Source organism: Leptidea sinapis, chromosome 7 (genome assembly GCF_905404315.1).
Source record: "Leptidea sinapis chromosome 7, ilLepSina1.1, whole genome shotgun sequence".
Lineage (NCBI taxonomy): Eukaryota > Metazoa > Arthropoda > Insecta > Lepidoptera > Pieridae > Leptidea > Leptidea sinapis.
Window position 1 is genome coordinate 9,033,451 of NC_066271.1, and position 18,251 is coordinate 9,051,701.

The 18,251-nt window shown below is 36.7% G+C and overlaps 1 protein-coding gene across 6 annotated transcripts in view; it reads left to right on the plus strand.

The window, feature by feature from the left end:
• Nucleotides 1–18,251, plus strand: part of LOC126965357 (myosin-2 heavy chain, non muscle) — a 160,209-nt gene that overhangs the window by 136,312 nt on the left and 5,646 nt on the right. For all 6 annotated transcript variants that reach the window (XM_050808893.1, XM_050808895.1, XM_050808896.1 and 3 more), the window contains 6 exons: nucleotides 13,236–13,459; nucleotides 14,155–14,287; nucleotides 14,973–15,103; nucleotides 15,572–15,850; nucleotides 16,550–16,849; nucleotides 17,476–17,708. In XM_050808893.1, coding sequence (XP_050664850.1) covers nucleotides 13,236–13,459; nucleotides 14,155–14,287; nucleotides 14,973–15,103; nucleotides 15,572–15,850; nucleotides 16,550–16,849; nucleotides 17,476–17,708 — 1,300 coding nt within the window. The remainder of the gene's footprint in view (nucleotides 1–13,235; nucleotides 13,460–14,154; nucleotides 14,288–14,972; nucleotides 15,104–15,571; nucleotides 15,851–16,549; nucleotides 16,850–17,475; nucleotides 17,709–18,251) is intronic.

Consider the following 18,251-nt stretch of genomic DNA (forward strand, 5'->3'; position numbering starts at 1 on the left):
ATACAATAAATTTATTAGCTTATTATATAATAAGTATGTATAAGAAAAAATAATTATTTGGCTGGATTGATTTGGATAGGACTTTTGTTGTTAGAATATGTTTTTAAACGCGCCACGTGATTGATGTACATAACATGACAGTGGCAAATGCCAATATGCCAAGAGTTTCTCGCCGCCTGCGCATTTCTGCCGATTCATGCAATTGGATCGAAATATCGGCATCAAATTAATAAAATATATATAGTGAGTACACGTCATTATAATTACTATATTGTTGTTAGATTTTTCATCTCATGAGGTTTCCATTCGGACTTCGAGTGTCAGTATGTTGCATGCAAACGAAATGAACATTGGATTCGATATCTAGATTCCGATGTTCACAAAGTGTCGGTACGCTTTTACCAGTGGGAGGCACAGGTTGCTGGCTAGATTGTGGGTACCACAACGCAGTCTATTTCTGCCGTGAAGCAGTAATGTGTAAGCAATATTGTGTTTCGGTCTGAAGGGCGCCAAAGGTGAAATTACTGGGAAAATGTGACTTAACATATTATGTCTCAAGGTGACGAGCGCGGTTGTAGTGCAGCTGAGATTTTTTGCAAGTAGTCTGAGTGGCACTGCATTGTAATGGGCAGAGCGTTTCAATTACTATCAGCAGAATGTCCTGCCCGTCTCGTCACTTATTTTCATAAAAAAAAAACGCTGGCCCAATCGCGGGCTGTCACTCGTAAGTGTAATGTACTACTACTCAGTGATCAGTCACAATAACTTTATTAAGACGGTTTTGTTAAGCAATGAGGTCAAAATTAATTATGAAACCATATATTAAACGGTTTATTATTTCTTCCCTTTCTTCACTGATCGCCTCGTGTCCTCAGAGCATTTGGGTAGACGAGGCGTTTATGCATGTAGTATTCTGATTTAAATAAAAAAATCAAGTCAAATTTATTCAATTAGGTCAAATGTCTCATATAACAAAAATATCTAAAGTTATACTTTTACTACGACTTCGGAAGCCCTGTGATAGCACTTTACACTAGTAGGTACTTATTATTTCATTTCATAATATATATATATACAATAAACAATATCTAATAATTATACTATAACAGTACCTTAATAGTTATCTTATATTAGCCAGATAGGAAACTGTCTGAGCAGATTTATCAGTGAAGAATTTCGAAGTGTTGTACTAACTAACTATAAGAAAAGATTTTAATTGTGTATTAAGATTTTCTATATATTTTAATTGTTTAATGTTGAACAATATGGTTATGAATTTTAATGACCATTGAATATGGTCCATTATGGCTTAGTCTTTTATGGTTTCTGTTATGTCTTTTTACGCCAGTCATTTCATAAAATACCACCCTTTTGTATCAATATTAACAGCATCATCATTTTAAAGTATGAGAATGAAGTACGTTACAGCATACAGCATACTGTATCATAATCTATAAAGGGATACATGTTCATAAGCAAACACTAACTTTGTGTATTTTATTAATAAATAACCCTGACAGAAGCGACCGCCATGGTCGGTGCTCACGCGGTCAAGAAAGTGCGTCGCGTCTCCCTCCAAGTTTAATGCTCTGTGGTCGCACCAGATGCATGATATATCATTAGAGGCGATGAGATGCAAACGATTATGCCGCAAAGATGACTGTTACTCTTTGTTTTTATTATATTTGCCCGCAAAACATCAAACGATATTTATATTTTAGTATTGTGTGCTAAAGAAACGACAAAGTAGTTGCCATGTGTTTGCGATAAATATACAAATTTACTCTATTATATTTAGGATTGAGGCGTTATTACTTCTTGTCGTTGCAAACAGTGCCCCAATACTCTGAAGTCAATTTCGAACTTGTATTTATTGATAAATATTGCAGAAAATTTATTGAAGTAGGCGTTACTTTGCGGAAATCCATAATTATACAAATGATTTGAGTTTTCTTTAGTGTTAATTTGAGACTGTCTCGTGCCAGATTTTGACTAGACAACACGTCCTGAGGATGCCTCGTGTAGAGGCGAAACACGTGTCGAATTGTTTAAAGACAAATATTGGCGGAATTAACACTAAAGAAAACTCAAATCATTTGTATAAATATTCCATCGTATTTTTATTTTTATAGGGTTATTTTTTTTATGTTGATAAGGGACGAGACGAGCAGAAGGTTCAGCTGATGGTAATTAATACGCCCTGCCCATTACAATGCAGTGACGCTCAGGATTCTAGAAAACCCCAAAAATTCTGAGCAGCACTAAAGTAAAAAAACATGTGCATAAATGCGCTCGTCACCTTGAGACATAAGATGTTAAGTCTCATTTGCCCAGTAATTTCGCCGAAACATTAAAATTTCAAAAAACACATGTTTGTGTAATGAAAATGTATAAAATTTATATGTATATAATTATATATGTGCCACCCTTTTTTAGTCTCTGTTAATTGTAATAAAATCACAATCATAAATATTGAATATATTAGGTATATATTATGTACATAAAATTCTAAAAAGTAAATGTTTACAGTATTTATGTAAGCAAACTCATGATACGGAACAGTGGCTGTTGAATATTGATGCGGTATAGAAGTATAGGGTTTTACATTAGTTCGCCTTATCTGTTTAACAGAATTTAAATTTTCACCGTTAGGGAATTATGAATGTGCTCAGTTAAACAGAAAAATAAAGAAATTGATGCTTCATGCTCTAATATTAAAGTGGGTTATGGTTTTATATATTAATTTAATAAATTTTTGTAAAAGGAAATGAGTTTTGTAAATGAATAATCCATTTAAAATTAACAATTCAAATTTTATGTGTATTCATTCATATTAGTCTATTAATAAATATTACATGGCACCTTTTTTTACGAAACTAAGGGACGAGACGAGAGCTGATGGTAATTGATACGCCCTGCCCATTAGAATGCTGTGTCGATCAGGATTCTTGAAAGACCCAAAAATTCTGAGCGACACTACAACTCCGCTCGTCACCTTGGGACATAAGATGTTAAGTCTCATTTGCCCGTGAATTTCACTAGCTACGGCGCTCTTCAGACCGAAACACAATACTGCTTATTACAAGATACTACATTAGAGTACTACGCACTACATAGAGACTAAATTGTAGTGCCGATCAGAGTTTTTGGGTTTTTCAAAAATCCTGAGCGGCACTGCATTGTAATGGGCAGGGCGAATCAATTACCATCAGCTGAACATCCTATTTTCACTAAAAAAATACTCCAGAAGTAGGACATAAGTCATACGAGCGAGTACTTACATCCAAGAGTGACACGTTGTGCTGCCAATATTGTACTGATGTCAGCCCAAATGTCAACCGCGCGCAGAAATCTGACCCTGTTAGGGCGGTCTCACATCCGCGATCCCCTGACACACATAATAAGACATCTAATTTTAGATGTGTGATTCTCCAAGCTAGACGCAAGAGCAAATAATAATAGACCGGTTGTGTTATAAATATAGCTCACTCTGGACTCTGTGATGTAAACTATTGGGATCGATTAGTGCGCCTCGTTTCTTTTAAACCTCTTTCATAAATATTTATCATTTAAACATGTGCATAAATCCGTTGCGTAAATCTCACTTTCATATTGAATAATAGCATTTTCATTTGGTGGCATAATCGCCTTCGTGCAGTACGTTTAATTGTTAATGCATTATTCCTTTTTAAAATATTTTTCAAAGAAATCATGAATATTGGTTTAGTTAATAAGTATCATTAGTACACAAATAAGACTTCGAATTTCATTTATACAACAACATTTTACGAATATAATTATTCAGTGAATTAAATTTTTATTTCGCGGTAGAAAGTGAATTGTCAAGGTGGAATTCGTCGAAGTAATAAGGAAGTAAGTGGTGTTTGTATGTCAATATGAAATGAACCTTAATCAACTTAAATATTACCTTATAAAGACAAGAACGATCACACATATTTAAAAAAGAGACATAAATTGTGCCACAGCGGTCCTCCACCTCCTATTCCATAAAAAAAGTCTCCTTACTTAAATATTTTACCTTGTCTTACTGTTATTTCTAGTCAGTTACAATCTAGTATCTCCTCGAATCATTTAACAGCGTGGCCGCTTGAAATGCCGGGATAAAATACTTTGTGAACGGTTCGATGTCTGGGCGTTTCGTTAAGACGTCATATTTATGTGAAGAGCTTTTTTTATATGAAAATAAGGGACGAGACGAGCGGGACGTTCAAATGATGGTGATTGATACGACATACCCATAACAATGCAGTGCAGCTCCGGATTTTTGAAAAATCCATAATTTCTGAGTGGCACTACAATTGCGCTCGTCACCTTGAGACAGAAGATGTTAAGTCTCAGTTGCCCAGTAATTTCACTAATACTAATAATGTTTACACATTACTGTTTCATGACAGAAATAGGCGCCGTTGTGGTACCCATAATCTAGCCGGCATCCTGTGCAAAGGAGCCTCCCACCGGTAAGAGCTGTCTGACATGTCACCGAATTCCACCAACACGCACGCAATAAAAAATCATTGTTATTATCTGGAGCCACAGATTTCAAGAACTCTCTTCCACGTACACACCCACCGTAACTTAGCAAAGGTGGATAAAACTACAATTCTATATAATATATATAATAAACAAAATCATTTATTGAAAGTCAAAATTTGAATATTAATGACTCAGAAATACGAGAAGAAAATCTTTAGTATTTATCATTAAAAACAAATCCTGGCACAAACAGAGTAAGTTAGATACCACGAAATTTCTTCTAAATTGTAACAACGTCTACAATAATTGCATTATATTAGATTTATTTATTAACTGGTTGTGTGCAACTGAGTGTAATTTAAGTATAAATTTAAATATTAGGTGTACTTAGTGAAACTGTTTAAGGAGACATCCTTGTGTCCATATTTCAAATTTTCTACTATATCTACTTTATGTTTAAGGATGTATCTGTATTTGTTTCCAAATAAATAAAAAAATATCTAATATGTGTAAAAAAAGGACGTGACGAGGATACATTATATTATTTAATCTTTTAAGGGATTAACTCCAACGGATATTTTACGAAAACAACAATAAATATTACTACAATTAGCCTTGCAGAGATCAATACCCGTCAATGCCGCCTCGAGTTGGTTAAATACTCAATGTTCATAAATATTTACTGTGGAACCTTTTTGATGGATAACGAATTGAGGCCAAGCAAATAGCGGGGTATAAGCGAACTGTTTGTTATTTCAAAATACGTTATAAGCAGGTAAATAATATACTTATTTAAGTGTTCATCATGTTTATTTGTACGTCGTGCGCTGTCTTATAAACAAGAGAATCGTTAATTTTATTAGGATATATTTGACTTCAAGTCAGCTTTTATATGAGAGGGGACAGACTGGCAAGTGACGACAGTACATAAAGGTTAAAGTTATATAAAATCTATAAAAATATTTAGAATATAGTTGCGTATGTTTATACAATCATATTAAATAATCTAATTCTAGTAACACTTATTGTTATTTTTGGAATCGGTGTCCTTCCGTCGCGACTCGCTCTCGCCTCTTCATATCGGACGTGCCACTCAAGCACATCTCACCTGTAACTTTGTACGTATGTCAAAATAGTCAAAAAATCATTGCCTAACAATATCACTATAGTGTACCCGCGACATAACAATGTCACTAACGTTAAATTGTAAGAAATGAAGTCGATTGACGATCTACCGTTCAATTATAAGAGCACCTGTGAAATAGTGAAAAATGTCACGGCTTTGACAATATAACTGCGACATATATATACATAGAAGATAACTTTTTACGGTAGAAGAAATATCGGTGATAAAAATACGGTAAATGAAGTCAGCTTGATTGACCGATGAGCTTAAGATCACCAGAGGCCTGTATTTATTATCGGATCAGCAACAGACCTAGATAATGTTGATATTCTCATCTTTGAGATATCTAATAGATCACATGTCCAAGAGCAGCAGTTTTCACTTTTTATTACCCATAATTTCCTTTGTTCTTCAACTGCCTTTTTTCATTTTAAAAAAGTCATTTTAAAGATGTCGCTTCGTTGTGTGTCTTCTACCTCATTTATCACGGGGAGTGGGAAGAGCTGTTTAACCTGATTCCTGCCGCCGAATTCCACCTTCACGACATTCCACAAGTTAGGATATCATCCCCACCATGAGGATGTGTGGCGGTCTTCCACAGTGTAGTTTTCTAGGAGCTTTCTACCACGTAATACAAACGACATGGGTACCTTCAAAAAAAGCGCGTACACCTTCCTTAAAGGCCGGCAACGCTCCTGTGATTACTCTGGTGTTGCAAGAGATTGTGGGCGGCGGTGATCACTTAACAACAGGTGACCCGTACGCTCGTTTGTCCTCCTATTCCATAAAAAAAGTCTCGTTACTTAAATATTTTACCTTGTCTTACTGTTATTTCTAGTCTGTTGCAATCTAGTATCTCCTCGAATCATTTAACAGCGTGGCCGCTTGAAATGCCGGGATAAAATACTTTGTGAACGGTTCGATGTCTGGGCGTTTCGTTAAGACGTCATATTTATGTGAAGAGCTTTTTTTAATGAAAATAAGGGACGAGACGAGCAGGACGTTCAGCTGATGGGTAATTGATATGCCCTGCCCATTACAATGCAGTGCCGTTCTGGAATCTTGAAAAACCCAAGAATTCTGAGTGGCACTACAATTGCGCTAGTCACCTTGAGACATAAAATGTTCAGTCTCATTTGCCCAGTAATTTCATTAGCTACGGCTTCCTTCAGACTGAAACAATAATGTTTACACATTACTGTTTCACGGCAGAAATAGGCGCCGTTGTGGTACCCATAATCTCGCCGGCATCCTGTGCAAAGGAGCCTCCAGTGGTAAGAGCTGTCTGACATGTCACCGTATTCCACCAACACAACGCACGCCATAAAAAATCATTGTTATTATCTGGAGCCACAGATTTCAAGAACTCTCTTCCACGTACAATGAGTTCCTTCTAAAAAAGAGATTATTGGCAGTATTGATGCCTTACCATCAAATCATAAGGACGGAATCGAAAAGCGTATGAAAGCGAATAGTAACTTAACGAAAACTACAAGATTATTCTGCTTGATATGTATTAAACATGAATAGTTGATTATATTGTACAATTCCGATATATGGCACATCGTAATATTCATTCTGAAGTGAGTGTTGAGTCTACGCGTATATTATATTCATAGCACGCGCACATTGGAACCGCTACCCTACCTATAAAAAGTATGTAGTTGTTACAGACAATATCTGTTTTTAGACCAAAGAAATGGGTGTGTATACTTACGTACGCATACAAAAAGTTATACGTCTTTGGCGTAACAAAATATAAAATCCTTAAAAATATTATTACATGTGCTATTTTACGTTTGTAGAAAGAACAATATTGTTAATGAAGTAGGTGTTAAATAACAACCAATGAAAGAAATATTATAACGCATATTTTAGTTAAACAACGTTTATTTAAATATCTATAATACTATAAAGTTTGTTTTGTTAATTCGATAATTAATTATACAACAATACCACTTTCAAGAATTCTCATGGTAAAAAATAAAATATATCACTTTTGAATTTGATGATTTCATGTTATAAACGTGCAACGCGTAGGCGCGCGTGCCATAGTGCGTGTCAATTGTAGGAGCATTAGGGTTGTCACCAAATACTTTATGTCCATTCATACTAAATAGGGGTATCAGAATATAGAGGTGCCTTTGATGTTAACTTTACAGCTTCAGTAATCCAATATTTGATTTTATTGTACACTTGAATTGCATGAACAAATTAAAATTTTCATTATTCCGTTGATTGAGTTTTTCGATGCAAAATTTAATTTGGATCAAAAATTGACGCAGTATTCCAAAGATATATCAACCATATTAAGACCAAAGTATTTATTTCATACTTTAGTTACCATAAGCATCTTGTATCATTTATCGAAAATGAAATCCCTGAGTTTGGATAAATCTATGTTATTTATACGAATAAAATGTAAATTAATTATCAAACTTTATATGCCTATGATCTTTACTTAACTCTACAATTATCCTTTTCCCGAAATATCACATTATCTTGAAGCCAAAATTTTTCAAGGTTTCAATTAAGTATACCACGTGTGAATTGCACACATGTTTTTTAAATTTTAATATGTCAATCATCTAGACCAAATATTCCCAACTAAATCAGTAACAACCCTAAATATACTAACTTCCATCATTTTAAATAACTGCTAATTCTTCATTAACGCTGTCATTTCTCTATAATTACAAGGTTCAACTCTACATATACAGGTTGGCTTTTTGAGCGCGGTGATGGTCAATACGGAAACTATGAGACTTAGAGGAAAGTTGGGAAAGGAGTCATGCCCTCGTTTTATAAGAAACCAATAACTGCATATTTAGTTTTTTTAAAGTTCTTGAACTTTTGACGGACATCGACCCGATTGATTTTTCAAAAAAAAATTACATTCTTTATAATTGAAAAAAAATTGACTCTGTTGCTTCAAATGATCAAAATTTGCAAAGATATGTATAATGTAGTTTAACAAGGTAGTTTCCGACTTGACCATCACCGACCTTCTCAAAAAACCACCTGTATTTATGCAATTCAGGACAGGATACGTTTACCAAACTTATCTTGTCCGTTCATTTATCCTTATATCCTTACGTCCTTGTCAATTTGTCAAATAAACAATGCGTCGTTCCAAATTGAAACCCACGCGCGCGCAATGGCGGCTGCTTGAACTACTTAGGAGTATCATAAGCTAATTGAGAAATGAGAAATTGTATTCACGGATGACGTATTATTTACGATCGTGAGATGTTAAATCAAATCAAATCAAAATCACTATATTCATCTACGTCAAGGAAATGACACTAATTATTTATGTCGAAATTTTTTTACATGCTTTTTATTAGCTTCATCTGTATGTATGTTTTTTGGATCCGAATCATCTGGGCGCGATTTTGATCCACTTTAAACGGCCAGATTTTGTTCAAACTTCGTAGATTTATCAAGGACCGATGACAGTACATTAATTCAATAAAATTAGTCTAATTTTCAGTTTGCAAAATCACATTTTTGTTAATTTATATGACGTTCATCAATTTTTTAGTTCGGGTTTCTATAAAAAGCGTGTTTTTAGGTTTTTTTAACTACTATTTATTCTTTTTATCATTTACCACTACATGGGAAAAGGTTGAGCAACACAACTATGACTCAGTTTTGTCAATAAATATGGAATTAACAGCGCCAATTTACGTTGAAAATAGCAGTTACACTAAACATCCTACAACGTCTCTCACATGATATATTTAGTTAGAAGCGAAAGTTATAAAATTTTACATCGCCCACATGCGCACCTACAAGATGTAACCGCATGTAACTATAATATTTATACCACTCAAATACTACTAATAAAGCTGCCATTATAATTTATTGAGATCTCTGGGCGGTACTTCATTGATCTATGCTTCATTTAGTTGTTGACGGAAATAGGATGTTGCTAAACGATGCAGAACATTAGTAGACAGTCAATGCAGCTCGTGGGAATCGAAGCCGTTTTTTGTATCGCACTGGGTGTTCTTTTGTGATTTATTTTAAAAGGAAATGGTTATTTAAAATGGGCACTCAATTCAGCTATCGGGTATTAAGGTGGAAATATAAATATTAAGTCGGGATACATTTAACACCACAAAAGTAATGCGGTCTGTTTTAACCTTTGCTAAATAGAGGTTACAAAGAGATTAATAATCTTAATATTATGTATTAGAAAACATACTAATGCCTAAAGTTTTACTCTCTATATGTTACTCTAAATATTTTCTTTATTTACTCAAATCAATAAACAACAAAAGAAGAATATTTAAATAACTTTTGAATAAACTCGATTACAAGAAAACCTCCCGTTAGGTTGATCGGCAAAAAATGTCTTAAAATGTAGGTAGGCCCCCATTTTGACTAACAGAGTTAAAGGTAAGTTAGGTGTTTTTTTTTTCTAAATATTTTGTAAGTGAGGCATGGTTCAATGTATTATATTTTCACGTCATAAACTGTCATTCATTCTATTACGTTTAACAATACTTCGAACCTTCGATCTAGTACTATACGTCTAGATAGACCATAGGTTCTCAACGTGGGCGATAACGCCCCCTTGTGGGCGTTTGAGACTTTCGGGGGGGCAGTAGAAGTCCCCGAGAAAATTAGGGGGCATTGAGATGGCGCAGATGGGGCGTGGGTACATTAAAAAATATAGTCTAAAAAGGCAAAAAAATACACGAAAATACTCTAGAAAAAAACATATTCTCAGAGTGGGCGGTGAGCAAAATAAGTTTGAGAAAATGATGAAAAGTCTAAAAAAAATAGACTTTAGAACTAACCTCTATTTTGAGCAATTCGCGCACACTTACACAAAGTGTTATAGAAATCGCGAGTGTAAGACGTAGCTTGTCACGCACACAAAACTAATACTCCTGGCCTGTTTTTATCGGTTGTCGAACAGCAAGAGACTATCTAGACGTATAAATTATCTAAGCTGCAAACACAAACACAAACACAAAAACAGAATTATTTTATTATATTAATTGCTTTTGCTGTTGTAATGAAATGAGATGTGTTGAGATTACATTTCAGCATCTAATCTTCCTTAAGCCCTTCTATTTAAACTTAAAATAGCATTTAGAAAACCATCGTTACGCATTTCATAAGTAACATAAACACTGCTAATCATGAATAGCAAAGACTAAAATTACGCTAGCAAGCTATTCAACTGTTTTTACATAAACATGTATGCTAAATATTGAAAGTAACGTTGTAAGTGGATGTACAATTCTGTATGTAGTTGGAAAACGGACGTGCATTTAAGGTTAGCGAGCCGAGCTCCGAGCTCCTAGTTAACAAGCCCATTGAAAGCGTGTTGACTCGATTTATTATTCGTGAATGTTTTGATGTCGATTTCACTTTGTTACGAAGGGTCGACGAAATATCTCAAGGATGTGTTTGTGTTCAATCCACTGGCTACACCTCGTATTAGTTCCATTCGTTTCTTTTGTTTTTTCTTTAGAAGTTACAGCTCATAATTCAGTCAATTATTTTATCAGCCACTGGTTCATATTAATGAAAAATTTAATGTATTTGAAGTCCTTTCATGACGACAATGACCACACCTCGACCCCTCACCCACTATTTGTATATTTTACCATTGGGCGCCTATTTCTGCTGTGAAGCAGTAATGTTTAAACATTACTGTGTTTCGGTGTGAAAGGCGCCGTAGCTAGTGAAATTACTGGGCAAATGAGACTCAACATCTTATGTCTCAAGGTGACGAGGGCAATTGTAGTGCCGCTCTGAGTTTTTCAAGAATCCTGAGCGGCACTGTATTGTAATGGGCATGGCGTATCAATTACCATCAGCTGAACGTCCTGCTCGTCTCGTCCCTTATTTTCATAAATAAAATATGTTTTGATGGTAGACGCTCCAATAGTGCCCATAGCCAGCTGAGGCCAAAACTTTCGTAATTTCCAGGTGAACCATGTCGCAAATTTACATTTGTTATAAGTAGGAAGTGGGATATTCAAATCACTCCGTTTCGGTCAACGATCACACAATATTATGTGCGTAATTGCTTGAAGAAAACACATTGCATATGTTTTGAATGAGATTTGTTTAAAGAGATTGGGGTCGAAGCCAGGTGTCGTTTCTATAATTATTTTAGTAAGGGAGGTACCTATCTGTTTTTTTAAAGTAGGTAAGGTAGGTAGGTATGTACCTATGTAATATATTTAGTATAAGTAATTTCAGAGATCAGGGATGACGAATGGTCATATTATATTTATTTTCCTTTTCATGGTACATTAATTTAAACAAATAAAGATGATAACTATGTTATATTTATGATTCTTAAAAATTATTCAATGGGATAGTTTGTGATTTTGATATCAGTTACAGCACAAAAACCGCTTCGGAAATAAATGACGTTCTGAAAGAGGACAAACGGCGCAAGGAACTCATTTGGTTCCCTTCCCATTGTTAGATACGGAATTTAGGGAAATAGAACTTCCCTCGACTTATCCTTAACCATGCATATGTAAAACACATTTTTTTTAATGATAATAAGGAACGACTAAAATGCCCATTAAAACAGCTCAGAATTCTTGAAAAAATCAAAAATTCTGAGCGGCTCTACAAATGCGCTCGTCACCTTCAGTCTCATTTGCCCAGTAATTTCACTAGCTACGGCGCCCTTCAGACCCAAACACAGTAATGCATACACATTACTGCTTCACGGCAGAAATAGGCGCCGTTGTCACCCATAATTTAACATAAAGTAAAACATCCATAATACAATAATGATATAATGTGTTTTGTACGAAGATTCACAACAGTAGTAGGTCTGATGTCACGATAAGCTAACAATGAGATACGGCCCTGTTTGTTTCATTGTTTGCTGTTCTATTGGGTTTTGTTTCGTGAGAACTTTATTGTGTAATTAACAAACGAAGGAAACGAAACGAAACAAGTTTGAGGCAAGATGCCGAATTAGCATTTTATGTTAACATTTAAATATTTCTTTTCTAAATTGTAGCAGTAATCGTAGGATAAAAAGAAATATTAGATATACAATTTTTTGTATTAACGCATTCAATCACATAATAAAAATCCGTAACATCACGTTTCATTACCTTCATCATCATCAGTATCAGCCGGAAGACGTCCACTGTTGGACAAAGGCCTCCCCCAAAGATTTCCAGTACATTCATCCAACGTATTCCGGCGATCTTGACCAGATCGTCGGTCCATCTTGTGGGGGCCTACCAACACTGCGTCTTCCGGTACGTGGTCGCCATTCGAGGTCTTTACTGCCCCAACGGCCATCTGCCCGTCGAACTGTGTACCCTGCCCACTGCCACTTCAGTTTCGCAATCATTTGGGCTATGTCGGTAACTTTGGCTCCTTACGGATCTCTTCATTTCTGATTCGATCTCGCAGGGAAACTCCAAGCATAGCCCTCTCCCTCTGAGCGACCATGAGCTTTCTCATAAGGTTCATAGCGACCACGTCTGCGTACCGTAAGTCATCACTGGCAACACACACGGGTTGAAAACCTTAGTCTTCGTCTTCTTCACATTTAATATCTATCAATTTATTTGTAATGAAATTGTAATAAAAATATATTTTTTCACTTCAGAGCCATCCCGGGTGACGCCAGCGGTAGGGCCACGAGGCAAGCGGGCGCAGACGCCCCAACAGCCGCAACCAGCGAGTCGCACACCGGCCGCAGCGCTCGTCGCTCCGCCGGCACCGCTTATTCCACAGCTGCCCGCTCCGACTAAGGAACAAACAGAAACGCTTGAGCACGCTGCAAAAGGCGTAGAAGCGCTCGGTGTTTTAGTACAATATTTAGTTTTCCGAGTAAGTACTTAAGTATTATATGATATATTTGTTTATTTATAAGAGTTTACCGACAGATACTACACAGACACTTATTTAGAATACATATAAGTACACAATTTACTGATATTTATGAAACGGAACCAGCAAATGATCCACCTGATGTTAAGCAGGATCATTTGTCAATATCAATTTCAAATTAAAATGGAGGGAAATATTTTTATTTTAAATAAGATTCAATATTAAATAATATCTCAATATCCACAAAAATAGAGAGTCGATTAAAATAAAACACAATAAAATATTCCGACGCAAAAAATACAGCGCACAAAGAAGGACTAAAAAATTTTGAAATTTTGAACCGTATTGAATATTTATATACAGTTTGAAATATCCAATAAAAAATTTGGAAGTTGCTTCCCAAAAATAAATTTTGGAGTCAAAAATCTCTGAATTTTCAGCGATAACATTTTTTTTTTTAAAGAATTTAATAGAATTAGTATTTTTCTACAACTTAAACCGAACAATTATTCAATTTAATATGTATATTTTGAATAAACAAAAGAATACCAGTAAAATAAATGCCAATTTGCAGCTTAGCCACATGATCAACACAAATATTGTAGCGTTGGCTGTACGTTTACAATCCTGGTCAGTCCGCGCCTAATACGTCCAAATCGTTAAGTTATTTCAATCAGAACTTGTAATACTTCCAGCTGGATGCATTAAATGGCAATTCTTGGAAGCAAGAAGCGGAGCGATGGCGCGGTGTGGCTGCGGCTGAACGCAGCAGTGCCTCTCGTGCTGACCACGACCGTCAGCAACGGGCACAGAAGGACTTTGATACCAGTAAGTCAATCGCGAATATTGATAGCATTTACTAAAAACATTCAATTTAGTTTGAAAATAACCTGCTACTATTTAGATAACAAGATTTAATCTTAAAATACTTTACATCCTCATCACGTCGACGTCAGGCATTCCACAAACGGCGCGTTTTGCATGAAATTTCTTGCCTCACTCAGCCACTTTGTGATATCAATTACCGGCTGCGGTTTTCCCGAACCGATTCGATTTAGGGACCTTCAAGAAAAGAGCATACTCCCACCTTAAAGGCCAGCAACGCATCTCTTGACACCTGATATTGGGGATTTCCATGGGCGGTTACCTCACCTCTCCCCATCCTGTGAGCTCCTTGCCCGTTTGCCCCCCATAAAAAAAAACTATTTACATCTTTATTTGGATTGAAGCGGTTGCATAAGGACCTTTTATCTCAGTCATATCAAGAGAAAACATACCATTTATTTATAAAAAGATTATTTTCACCAACAGTCTGGACTCATCTGAATAGCTTTAAATTTAAATTTAATTCTTATTTGAAAGGTCTTTAAATATTAAGACTATTGGGCTTGTTTTTTCTATGCGACAATTATATGGAAATTCAAAGGATTATTTTTGTTTCTGTAACTCCCTCATGCAACACATAACATGCAGAGATTATTTTTATTTAACGGAATGCACATTATTTTTCTAGTCGCAGAATGCTTGAGCAAGATCTCAGAGCTAGAGATGGAAGTTTCTTCAAAAGAAGAAGAAAATACTCGACTAAAAACAACTCACAGAGATGAAGTTTCAGCCTTGGCAAATGACATCAGTGGATTGAAGGTACATTATCTTTTCTATGTTTCGGAAGCATCGAAGCATATTCATCATATATATGTTGAATATGGATGTTTGTTTCCGAGTCATGGAAGTTTATATGTTTTTAATGTATGTTTATGTAAGTATATTGTATTAAATATATCGTTGTCTTGTACCCATAGTACAGGCTATGCCTTGTTTGGGGCGAGATAATTTGTGTAAGAGTGTGTCAATCTAATATTATTATTATTATCGAAGAGTGATGCTTTTTTGGTTTAAAATTAATTCTGGTCGAAAAGTTTCGGTACTTGGTCGTCATTCGACGACGTTACTGCCCCAACGGCCATCTGTCCGTCGAACTATGTGCCCTGCTTAAGAGAAATAACTTTTAACTGACATAAGTACATAAAAATTATTCAAATGTGATATTACGAATTAAACTTCTTCGTTAATTAAAGGAAGTACAGTTTCATAATTTATTGTCTATTTTAGGATACAATAGAATCCCTGAAACGTGAGGTTGCTGAGAGTAGATCCAGGTTACAAGCTCACTCAGAGACTGAGCGGAAGCTATCCGCGCAGTTAGAGGCCGCACGCACAGAGATTGATAACAATAGTTCGTACCTGTCGTGCGGCTCAGACACGCGTTCAACTGACAAGTCGCTGTGCGACGCTGCCTGCGACCCCGTCTGCTGCGACGCCGAAGAGTTCCAGCTGAGGATCAACCCTGATGAAGAACTGAGTAAAGATGCCAATGAATTGGCCGCTGAGGTGAGGCATAGCACACGAGCACGATTAATATTCACTTATTTAGTTTTTTATTCATATTTAAGAACCTGAATAAAAGGTATAAAAGGCATTTATTTTCTCAAAATTCCTATAGAATTCTTTTTGATGTCATTTTTAATATACTAGATACTACTACCGCTTCGGAAACAAATGGCGCTCTGAGAGCGAATAAGCGGTGAAATATACAATATTGTACTGTCATTGCTATTGCTATAAAATAGTCTAGTCCCAGGCTGTCCGATCACTTAGATATTCAACTGTGGAATAGTAGAATTAACGACAGAGCCATATATTAATAAAACATTTAAATTTATTTATAGATAATGCCTCAACAGTGGCTGGGACTTTATGATAAAAGTATATATATACATTTACCCTTAAAGCTATTATGTATGTTATGAAGCCTACTAGAATTAGTTACACGCAACCTCTTTCTTCTAGTGTTATAACAATAAGCATAAAAATCACTATTAAGAGCAAGAACTCTTTAGGTTGAGAATATACGATAAGCAATTTATAAAAAGGTCAGAGGGAGAGAAACATTTTTTATTTATTTAATTCACAAATTGTCAGTTTGCAAATAGTATTCATGCAAATAATACACTTCAAGTGCCCGGACCTGACGTCATTAAGATGGCGGCCTTTTCCCATTATAATATGTGGTTATGTACTTTTTTCAAGGTGCGATCACTGCGCGCCGTGATAGAACTGAAACAAGCGGAGATGGCATCGCTGAGAGACGCGCGAAGTGAATTGAACCTGGAACGAGAGCGGCGGATAGCGGCCGAACGGGATTTGTGCACCGCCAGACAAGCGGCCGAGGAGCTCCGGGAACGAGCGGCGGCCCGCCAGCGGGAGGCTGACAGGCTGAGGGACGACAACCGCAGGCTGAGGGACATTACCGCCAGGGACCGAGATCACGTCACCAGGCTGGTCGCGCTCAATGAGGAGCTCAGATATAAACTGCGACAGAAGTCCCAAGTAAGTTTTATGACAATAAGGGATGAGACAAGCAGGACGTTTAGGTAATAGTAATTGGTAACCAATGGGAGGCACCTTTGCACCAGATGCCGGCTAGATTATGGGTAACACAACGGCGCCTATTTCTGCCGTGAAGAAGTAATGTGTAAGCATTACTGTGTTTCGCTCTGAAGGGCGCCGTAGCTAGAGAAATTACTGGGCAAATGAGACTTGACAACTTATGTCTCAAGGTGATGAGCGCAGTTGTAGTACCGCCCAGAATTATTGGGTTTTTCAAGAATCCTGAGCCGCACTGCATTAATGTAATGGGCAGGTCGTATCAATTACCATCAGCTGAACATCCTGTTCGTCTCGTCCCTTATTTTCATAAAAAAAAATTCATACGACTTACCTGATTCATGATGAAGATTGAGAAACCCAAAAATTCTGAGCGTGCGACCGAAACACAATAATGTTTACACATTACTGCTCACGGCAGAAAAAGGCGTTTGTGTAACCCATAACCTAGCCGGCATCCTGTGCAAAGGAGCCTGGTTTTTGTATTCGCTTTGATGGCTTCACTGTTGTGTTCGGTGCGCTCCATCTCAGAATAATTTATTAGTCTAACAGTCAAATGTTTGTTGCAGGTTTTTTCACTGTTGGCTGGCGGTGGGTATATAGAGCGCACTCCGATGCGCACGCGCACGTCATCGGGCGACTCAGTCCGGTCGGCATCCCCCCCACCGTCGCCACCGTCACCTTCCCTCTCCCCGGACCCAGACTCGCCCCCCCAACCAGCTGTGAAGGGCGTGGTCGAGAAACACGACTCGGTGAGCTGGGTTTTAGAGATTGAAGAAAGTCCCGAAGAAGTAGCCTCAAGGTATATATATCAATTTAAAGTAGATTTAATTACCCCGCTTCATTAGTATTATTAGGATCAGTAGACCGAGGTCTAACCGCTTTTCTTGTCTTTTCGTCGTCGAAAGCGGTATGGTGTCTTTTTTTTTAGGAAATTAGGGGCAAGATGAGCAGAACGTTGATGGTAATTGATACGCCCTGTCCATTAACAATGCGATGCCACTCAGGATTCTTGAAGAACCCCATAAATTCAAAGCGGCACTACAATTGCGCTCGTCACCTTAAGACATAAAACGTTGTCTCATTTTACCAGTAATTTCACTAGCTACGGCGCCTTTCAGACCGGAACACAGTAATGTTTACACATTACTGCTTCACGGCAGAAAAAGGTGCCGCTGTGGAACCCATAATCTAGGCGGCATCCTGATCAAAGGAGACTTCCACTGGTATAATTTCATTGTAGTGTATGGTTTGTGTCGTGTGCGACTTAGACTTGGAACAAAACGCAGCAAATTTGCTATTTTTGATGTGTTTGCAATGATTTGACACCTGCAAGGAATGCCTG